Source organism: Palaemon carinicauda, chromosome 19, assembly GCF_036898095.1.
Source record: "Palaemon carinicauda isolate YSFRI2023 chromosome 19, ASM3689809v2, whole genome shotgun sequence".
Classification (NCBI taxonomy): Eukaryota; Metazoa; Arthropoda; class Malacostraca; order Decapoda; family Palaemonidae; genus Palaemon; species Palaemon carinicauda.
In genome coordinates this window covers 2,511,209-2,521,339 of record NC_090743.1, presented here as the reverse complement: position 1 = coordinate 2,521,339, position 10,131 = coordinate 2,511,209, and the positions used below count along the sequence as shown (strand labels likewise).

Sequence of the window (10,131 nt, the reverse complement as noted above, 5' to 3'; positions counted from 1 at the left end):
GGAAAATGCCTGAATTTTCTCAAAAAATTATCAAAAAATATGAAAAACAAATATATATAGCATTTTTTTGCAAGGACGTACCGGTACGTCCATGGGGGTAAAGGGGTGGCTTTTGTGAAACGTACCAGTACGTCCTATGGGGGTAAAAGGGTTAATAACATTATTAGTGGTAGTAATAACGTTATTAACAATCTAATGATAACATTAGGAGTGATAGTAATCTAGCATGAATGAAAACAATTACTAATAATGACGACTTTTACAGGTTTCATACCTGTTTGGTTGAATGGTCGGCTGACCAGAAATGGACCTGGACTATACACGTATGGGGATACGACGTACAATCACCTATTCGATGGTTTCGCTGTCTTGCATCAGTTCAGAATAAAAAATGGACACGTCACGTATCATTCAAGGTAACATACATACACAATACATACACACACAAAGACACACACTCACACATATATATATATAAATATATACACAATATATATATACATATATATATATATATATATATATATATATATATATATATATATATATATATATATATATATGTATACAGTATATATACATATATATAGAGTATATATATAAATATATACACTATATATATATACTGTATATATATATATATATATATATATATATATATATATATATATATATATATATATATATATATATATATATATATATATATATATATATATATATATATATATATACATGTGTGTGCGGCTGCTTCTGTTGAAATATGGTTTTAAATTAAATATAAACTTTAAAATTCATAACTCATAATTTCAAAACTTATCAATATTAATGATATCTCGATGCCTTGATCAGGATCTATTTCTTGAACTATTGACACACTAACAATTGTTAAGCCTCTTTTTGATTCTATAATTTAAAAGTACTATTATGATTATTATAGTTTATCTACTAACAATCACGCCAGCAGCCAACCTCGTAACTTATCATTTACATACAGTAAGGGACTTATCATATTAATATTCATATTTGCAAAAAAAAAAAAAAAAAAAAAAAAAAAGCCAGTAATCGATAACTTTCATCTACTGACAATTATGATATTCATGAATACCACTTACTACTATTGACATAAATTCATTTAATTACGATAGTCATGAATACCATTTGCTACTATTTACATAAATTCATTTTAGCTATTAACAATATCTTTTATTTATCCAAGTTCATTTAGGCCCCTAATGACCCAATTAGGCCCCTTTTAACCCATATAGGCCCCCAATGACTCATTCAGGTCCCTAATGACTCATTCGGTCCCGCGCCCCATCCTGTTGAAAAATGAATCCATTTGAATCAGCTTCCATTAATGGGAAGAGCCAGTGTCGTAACATTTTCTTATAGCCTTGCCCTTTATCGTTCTCTGGTACTCGACACACTCATACATCCATCAGTGCCATAATCTATATAACCTCACAACTCTCTTCATCAGAGGACATACCTTAACCACTTCTCCTGTCTCTTCCTAATGTCGTCAGATTTCTGCAAAGTGACGACCACAAGAAGAACAGGCTGAACAACCGCATCGTTGTCACACAACTCGGGACAGTTGGCCACCCTGATCCTTGCAAGACACTTCTTCAGAGGTACGTGCAGTAACTTTGCATTTTGGGTGTGAACTAGTAAATTTGCGAATATCTAAATCATTGTGTTAAACTTTATAATAGATTCACATATATACACATTTGTATAAATATATCGCTTTCTGAGTGGGGACACCTAAACGTAGTGAAAGGGATTGTGTATCTCCGTGATCAGCCAAGCTGTACTAGTCAGGGCCCCCATACTAAGTCTGTTTGCTGTGAACAATCAGATAAATTCCTTCTCCATCACCAATCCGTACAGGCTAGCGTCTTGATGAAAACTGCCTAAACCCCAGAAATGAATAAGGACATGTCTGAGACCTTTGTATTGAAGTGGACTAGAAACGGTTGCATATGTTGTTGTATTTGTTCATATATATATATATATATATATATATATATATATATATATACAGTATACCCCTCTTTCTCCCACCAGATTCATGAGCATCTTTGAAGTTGAGGCCACCGACAATTGCTCAGTAAATGTTGTCCATATGGGAGATGAGGTCTATGCTATGACCGAGTCGCCTGTCATCAGAAGGATCGACCCATCCACTCTTGAGTGTATAGGAGAAAAGGTACTAAACTCTTCTAATTGCTTTGCAGATTTGTTTATTTAAACTTGTTAATTAACTTATAGTTGGTTATATAAATGCTTTTAGTACCTTTCACCCTTGCTCTGATCTGGAATGTTTTAGCCATGTTTTGTTTTTATTTTCTTGAACAAAGCCACAACTTACATACTAAATAGATAAGTAGCTATTGTATCGTAAGACATTATAAATCAACTACAACTAAATATGGGTACATGTCTTCCACTGTCTTGGGTTAGAGTTCTCTTGCTTGACCTTGCTTTGACCTCTGTTCAGTATGCAAGCAGAAAAAAAAATATAAAGTTTGAAATGAAGTACTAATTTTTTGTGATAATTAGGATAAAACATAGATTAGGAATAATTAGCCATCATATTGGTCGAAAACTAAATTTAAGATGTCTCTTTTTTTTGTGATATCCCATATGATTAGACAAACTAATGCTAGTTTCTTTGGTACAAACACTGTGGTAAGTACGTTCAAGTCTCTTACTTCCAGGTACTAAAGATATTATAAGTCAGGCGACTCTTGCTTTTTTCTAAAATCAAATTCAACGACAGCACTGGAATGCTGTTTCTTTTTTAGATTTATCCTGAAATTACTTCTGCTAACAAACTCACAAATTTATAGGCATGAAAACTGAACATTTAGCAAAGAAAGAAAAATAACCAATTGAGGCAATTTACAGACGAAAGTAGACAGCATTGTCGCAGTGAATACCCTGACAGCTCATCCACATGTTGAACACGATGGCACAGTCTACAACATGGGCAGCTCTTTCGCCAGCAGTAGTGGCCCGGCCTACAATATCATCAAGTTTCCCCCTCCTAGAGTGGAAGGAGGTCAGTTAACTTTATGTTTTATATATATATATATATATATATATATATATATATATATATATATATATATATATATATATATATATATATATATATATATATGTATGTATGTATGTGTATGTGTCTGTAATGTTTTCAAGTTTAAAATATACAGTACTCAAATATCCCATATTCAAGCTCGAATTTATATTTCATTTCTAAACATTCAAATAGGTATTCTAATTCATAAATTTATTTTCCATTTATAATAAAAAGTATATGGCAAGTGCCTTCCAGCGTCCAATACACCAATCTTGAAGCCACAAAATTATATTAGCATTTTGTCTTTAAGGAAGAAGAAAGTCATCCGTGGATCAGGCTGAAATCGTGGCTACAATTCCGTGTCAGTGGAGGCTTCATCCATCTTACTACCATTCCTTTGGGATGACAGAGAAATACTTCATCTTTGTGGAAATGCCACTAGTCATCAGCCTAGGCAAACTCATCTATAATCACATTACCAAAGAAGCCTTCATTGGAGCCTTCCAGTGGTACCCAGAGGAAAAGGTGAGGTGATCAGCAAGACTCTTGAATCGAACTTTATTAACTAGGTAGTCCTAGGAGTTAAATGTTACTCGAATTTTGGAGTAAATGTTAATCTTTATTTACAGTGCTGACATGTACTTTTTAATCCAATTACCAGACGCACTTTCGAGTAGTTGATCGCAGAACTGGGAGGCAGATCCCCACCAGGTATTCGACAGAAGCCTTTGTGACTTTCCATCAAACGAACGCTTACGAAAAGGATGGACAACTGGTCGTTGATCTTACTGCTACCAGCGATGGAGGGGTAAAGAGCCAATTTTACACTGCATCTCTCACACAAACAGAGTTTAAGCTGGTGCAGGTGGAAATGGGTTAAAATTTGAATTCAAAATCTAATGTGACCATTTTTACAGAGAGCCGTAGGTTATAGTAGGATTAAACTCATTAGAATCAATGCGTTTCAAATTCAAGCTTCAACCTAATGCCACAACATGCTGAACCCCTACCTGTGTAGACAGCAGTACTTCAGCAGGCGCAGGCAACAGCTAGTTGAAGCTTAGATTTAGAATATTTAGCTTCCAATGAGATAGATCCAGCCAGTTCTCTGCATGAATGATCTCATTCGAATGAAGGTATTTCAAAGTAAAGCTCCAGCCTATTCTTACTTGCACCTGCCAAATCATTGCTTGTGTGGACAAATTTCACTTTGCTATGATTAAGTATGTTTTGCCATAATCACTGCCCTATAAAAGTGGGAAATCCTGGGAAATCCTCAGCCTCTTAATTTTGCTTAGATGTTTTACTATTTTGCCTTTAAGGAGGCCATAGGCCAATAATTTTCATTTGAAAAAAAATATTATTCTGGAGAAGCACTACAAGGAAAGCCCGCAAGGATGTCACAGTGAAAAGATTGATATTTTTAGTCATCAAACACAATATAGGAGCATTATGATAATAATTTGTTTACACTATCAGATTTACTTGTACTTTTGCAAACATACAGTATGTCTAATTAGGGTGTGGGGAGGGCGCCATCCATTATATACTTCTTCTTTTAGGGCTATAGTAGTCTGGTGGAGTTTTATGAGACATGTAATCTTCAAGCCAAGAATCCAAGAGTTTTCAATGTAGGCCACAACCTTACTGTTACCATGAACAAAGGATGTTGCTTTGGGAAAGCATGGATCTGCCTTTTAAACCGTCAGGCACTCTAGCTTGGTCTCTCTTGGTTCTAACTTGGGACGGAATAGGGTGTTAGCGAGTTGATCGTATTTTAGACTTATATTGCATTCTAGGACATTGCATGTCCTCTTAATAACTCTTCCCTTGCATATGCTACTCAGGAGTGACCTTTAGTTCTTCGTAGGATATTTTAATTGCTCATCCTTTTCACAGATTATAACAGAAGCAATGTCTGAGCGAGATCCATCGAAGGTGAACCTGGTTTTGCCGACGCATCGTAGATTCGTTCTTCCCCTCGATGTTCAAAACGCACCACAGGATATCAATTTAGGTAATGTATTTTAAATCTTCATTAAAGAATTGTAAAAATTGAGCTAGTTGATATTCCCTCCTTTCTCTCTCCATTTCTCTTCTTTCTCTCTCTCATATACATACATACATACATACATACCTACATATATACATACATACTTAAAAGCAATCCCAAATGCTTTAACATTTGAAACTAATCTCCGCTCTATAGTACGGACCAAGCGTGTGGATATGTATACAGTATATCTTTACTGTTACGCTGAGTAGCATTACCAAACGTATGACTACTTGGTCTCTTCCCATACCTTGGGTAGGTTGAGAGGAAGTAATTAGGAAAGAGGAAGGGGCTGAGATGGGCTGAATGTGTATGATTTGTGAATCTGTGTTAGTGTGCATATCTATCTAAATATTTATCCATCCTTTTTGACGGGTCGCATATACTAGTTGCTAATATTCTGTGATCAAAAAATACTTTCATCCAGTATTTGAAAATATATTCTTCATATCTTCCCTTCTATAACATCCATTGTAGTCATGCTTGATAATACCATACCAAAAATTTCAATAGAAAAAAATTCTCTCCAGTCACACTTCCAGGAACGAAATGCAAAGCGACCAAGAGGGCCAATGACGTCATTGAAATTGAGGGATGCGAAATCTCTGCTCATCCGTTCGAGCTGCAGAGAATTAACTACCAATACAATGGCAGAGAGTATCGCTACTCCTACGGGGTTGGGATCAGCAGAGTCAACAATACTCATGATAAGGTGAGGCTTCTACTCTTCATAGTGATGCTTCTACTCTTTATAGGGATGCTTATACTCCTAATGATGATGCTTCAATTCTTTATGATGATGCTGCTACTATTTATGGTGATGTTAATTCTCTTTATGTTGATGCTTCCACTCTTTAAGGTGATACTTCTATTCTTTTAAGTGATGCTTCTACTCTTTATAGTGATGCTTCTGCTCTTTATGTTTATGCTTTATTCTTTATGGTAATGCTTCTCCTCTTAATGGAAATGCTTCTATTCTTTATGGTGATGCTTCTTCTTTTTATGGAGACGCTTCTACTCTTTATGGTGATATTTCTATTCCTTATGGGGGTGCTTCTACTCTTTTTGGAGATGATTCTACTCTTTATAGTGATGCTTCTATTCTTTATAGTGATGCTTCTACTTTTTATGGAGACGCTTCTACTCTTTATGGTGATATTTCTATTCCTTATGGGGGTGCTTCTACTCTTTTTGGAGATGATTCTACTCTTTATAGTGATGCTTCTATTCTTTATAGTGATGCTTCTCCTTTTTTGGAGACGCTTCTACTCTTTATGGTGATATTTCTATTCCGTATGGGGTTGCTTCTACTCTTTTTGGAGATGATTCTACTCTTTATGGTGATGCTTCTACTCTCTATGATAATGCATTTGTACTTTATGGTGATGCTGCTATTCTTCATGGAGATTTTTCAGATCTGCTTATTTCAGCCATATCTATTTTTTTTTGTTCATTTTGATCTTTCATAATAACTGTTTTGTTACATGTCTTCATTTGGTCTATTTTCTCTTATCATTTGCATTGTTATCATTTCTTCTTCATAATCCTTAATTTCTTCTATTTTCTTACTTTTTCAGATCTGCTTCACCCTGCTTTCTTTCATTTTTTGTATTGCCTCCTTAATATACTCCAATTTATTTCTTCTATGCTGCATTTATATACTTATTTTTACTATTTTCACTTATCTTTTATCAGTCAAAATTAAAACAATATGTATTGCAATTCTTCAAAGAACATAGCCAATTACAAACTTATTTGACAAATGGAGAGAGAGAGAGAGAGAGAGAGAGAGAGAGAGAGAGAGAGAGAGAGAGAGAGAGAGAGAGAGAGAGAGAGAGAGATAATAATAAAATGTATATCTATCCACCATTAGCTTGTAAAGATGGATGTGGTAACTGGCCAAGTGCAGATCTGGACCGAGACGAATAAATTCGTAAGCGAACCTATTTTCGTAAAGCCTCCTGGGTCAACTAAGGAAGAGGACAAGGGCGTGGTGCTCTCCTCACTCATAGATCAGGTTAGTCTTTGACCTTTCGAGGTCAGGTCAGTCTCTGACCTTTCGAGGTCACGACCTATCCAAAAATCATATTCATGTTCATAATCTTCTTTGTACTTATTTTTATATTGATCTATTCCTTTCATTATTGAATTGATAATTAATTGATTTATTGATTAATGTATTTTTTATTTCATTTATCCAATAATGCCATCACCATGAAGAATAGAAACATCTCCATAAAAGTAAAAACATCACTATAAAGAATAAAATCATCATCATAAAGAGTAAAATGATCACCATAAAGAGTAAGAGCATCATAAAAAAGTAGAATCTTCACCAAAAAGAGCAGGAGCATCTCCATAAAGAGTAGAATCATTCCCATAAAGAGTAGAAGAATCATCATGAAAACTAGAAACATCAACATAAAGAATAGTCATCACCATAGAGAGTAGAATCATCACCATAAAAAGTAGGAGCATCTCCATAAAGAGTATAGTCCTCACTATGAAGAGTAGGCGCATCTTCATAAAGAATAGAATCATCCACATAAAGAATAGAAACATTACCATGAAAAGTACAATCATCACCATAAAGAATAGAATCATCACCATAAATAGTAGGAGCATCACCATAAAGAGTAAAATCATCACCATGAAGAGTAGGATCATCTCCACAAAGAGTAGAATCATCCACATAAAGACTAAAAACATTACCATAAACTAATCAGTTCTCCCATTAATCTATCTATTTATTTACATCTTATGGCTTCACTTATCAACAGACTGACCCTAAGCTCGCATCGTTACTCGTCCTGGACGCAAAGACTTGGAAAGAACTGGGAAGGGTTGATTTCAGAGCGAACGGCACAGTCACTCCAACGTTCCACGGGCAGTTTGCTGCTGATGCAGACGAAGTGCACATGTACTGATCTGCATTATGGCCTTACAGAGCTTTAGCCTTTTTTTCAGTATTTCTACTGAAGTTATATGTTTAAGCATTTTGTAAATTTGAATGTATATTTTGTGTAGGGTGATTATTTCATATGTACGTATACTTATTTATTCAATTTACACGCACAAACAATATATATATATATATATATATATATATATATATATATATATATATATATATATATACATATATATATATATATATATATATATATATATATATATATATACATATATACATATATATATATATATATATATATATATATATATATATATATATATATATATATATATATATATACACACATCATATTTGTCTATTTATTTAATTTTATATTTAACTTTTCTATGTAACTTGTTAAGTTCTTTATCAATATGAAACAGCCTGACTTCATACACATACCTGTATATATTTACACACGTACATATACAGTGTATATATACAGTATATATATATATATATATATATATATATATATATATATATATATATATATATATATATATATATATATATGTATATATTTATATATATATGTGTGTGGGGGTGGTTGTATGATCTGTTTTATAATTTTGTAATAATGTATTAATGATTATTTATACTTAGATTTAGATTTTATAACCTCAAAATAATATTTATCAAGATAGCAACCATGACCCTTATGCCAAATGATGATATTACTGCAGTTCCATTTGGTTTGATGGGATTTTATTCTAGAATTGCCCAAATTTTATCTAATATCAATGAATTGTATCAAATAAATTTTTTTCTGATATACAGAATAAAGGAATGTGATAAATACGGATGTTTTTTTCCATTTGTGTCATTTCATGAAATAAATTCTTGCAATTAAAATAAAAGATATTTATTAATATGAAAACTAGGAAGAATATTTAATCCACTTATTAAGAATTATTCTTTCTATTACTCAATATTTATGGAGACGTTCCCACCAAACCCACCAGGAAACATTAATAATTTGGGAATGATTGACATATCAGTCTATCTGTCGATTAATTTATATCTCTATCTATCATGCTATCTCTTTATCTATTTATTCATATATTGTTTTGTTTTACAATCTATGTATCTATCTTTTATCTTTTTATCTATGAATATATATCTCTATTTATTCATCGTTTTATCTACTAATATATTTATATGTCTGTCTCAAGGAATACTATTATACAGGACATGCACACCCAGGTTCCTGGCTCCGCTAGAGGAGGCTATTAGTTTCTTTGTAACCTAACACTTTATATCGGGCAAATATATCAAAACTAGAAACCTATCATTGTATATAGGACAAGTATATCAACTATTGACTTATTAAATGCAGTATAAGTTAATATAAACTTTCATAAGGAAAGAAGAAATTATTTCTAAGGCACTGTTATGCTTTGAAATAACAATTTTAGCCGGAGTTAACATTTATTATTATACAAGGTTAGTGGACACTTTAAAGGAACCCAAGTTGCCGTTGTCTTACATTCTACAAAATGGATTATAGTCAAACCTTTGTGATTGCAAATAAACAAAAATTCACAGAAATAAACAGACAGAAGCAAAAGCTTACCAGACTGCAGCGATTAATCAGCGAGTCTTCTGCTGGTCTTTCTCTAGGTTGTGGAGTCCATTCAGAAGAACATTTGCCAGGCAACATCTTGGGACAGTCAATGTCAATCCCACTGAAGCTAGCCAGTGTCGACAAGATCTCCATCAGTCTTTTCTGGCAGCAGGAACGGTGACAGGCTTCCTTGATGAAAGACAGTCCACATCAGACAAGATCAAAAGTGCAGACATGTAGAGTTGACAGCAGCTGCCGCCTCCTTCACATGCTCAAGCTGGTATGCTGCTGTGAGCTTGTGGATGGGTGTCACAGCAATCATAATACTAGGTCTTCTGCGCAGTGACTTCATCAAAATACATAGCATAGAAGTGGCCTTGCAGTCTGGCTTGTTCACTGACATGCCACTCAGAACCCCACCATAGAATACAACAGTTGGCCGAATCTGTGCTTAATCTATCAAG

At 33.6% G+C, this 10,131-nt stretch overlaps 1 protein-coding gene across 1 annotated transcript; it reads left to right on the top strand.

The window, feature by feature from the left end:
* The first annotated feature begins 249 nt into the window (after positions 1-249).
* Positions 250-8,212, top strand: LOC137658881 (carotenoid-cleaving dioxygenase, mitochondrial-like). The gene is made up of 10 exons (XM_068394005.1): positions 250-416; positions 1,530-1,637; positions 2,074-2,215; positions 2,917-3,070; positions 3,402-3,616; positions 3,753-3,899; positions 4,991-5,108; positions 5,675-5,856; positions 7,018-7,161; positions 7,925-8,212. The coding sequence occupies exons 1-10, from the start codon at positions 250-252 to the stop codon at positions 8,069-8,071; spliced, it is 1,524 nt and encodes a 507-aa protein (XP_068250106.1). The 3' UTR covers positions 8,072-8,212.
* The last annotated feature ends 1,919 nt before the right edge of the window (positions 8,213-10,131 follow it).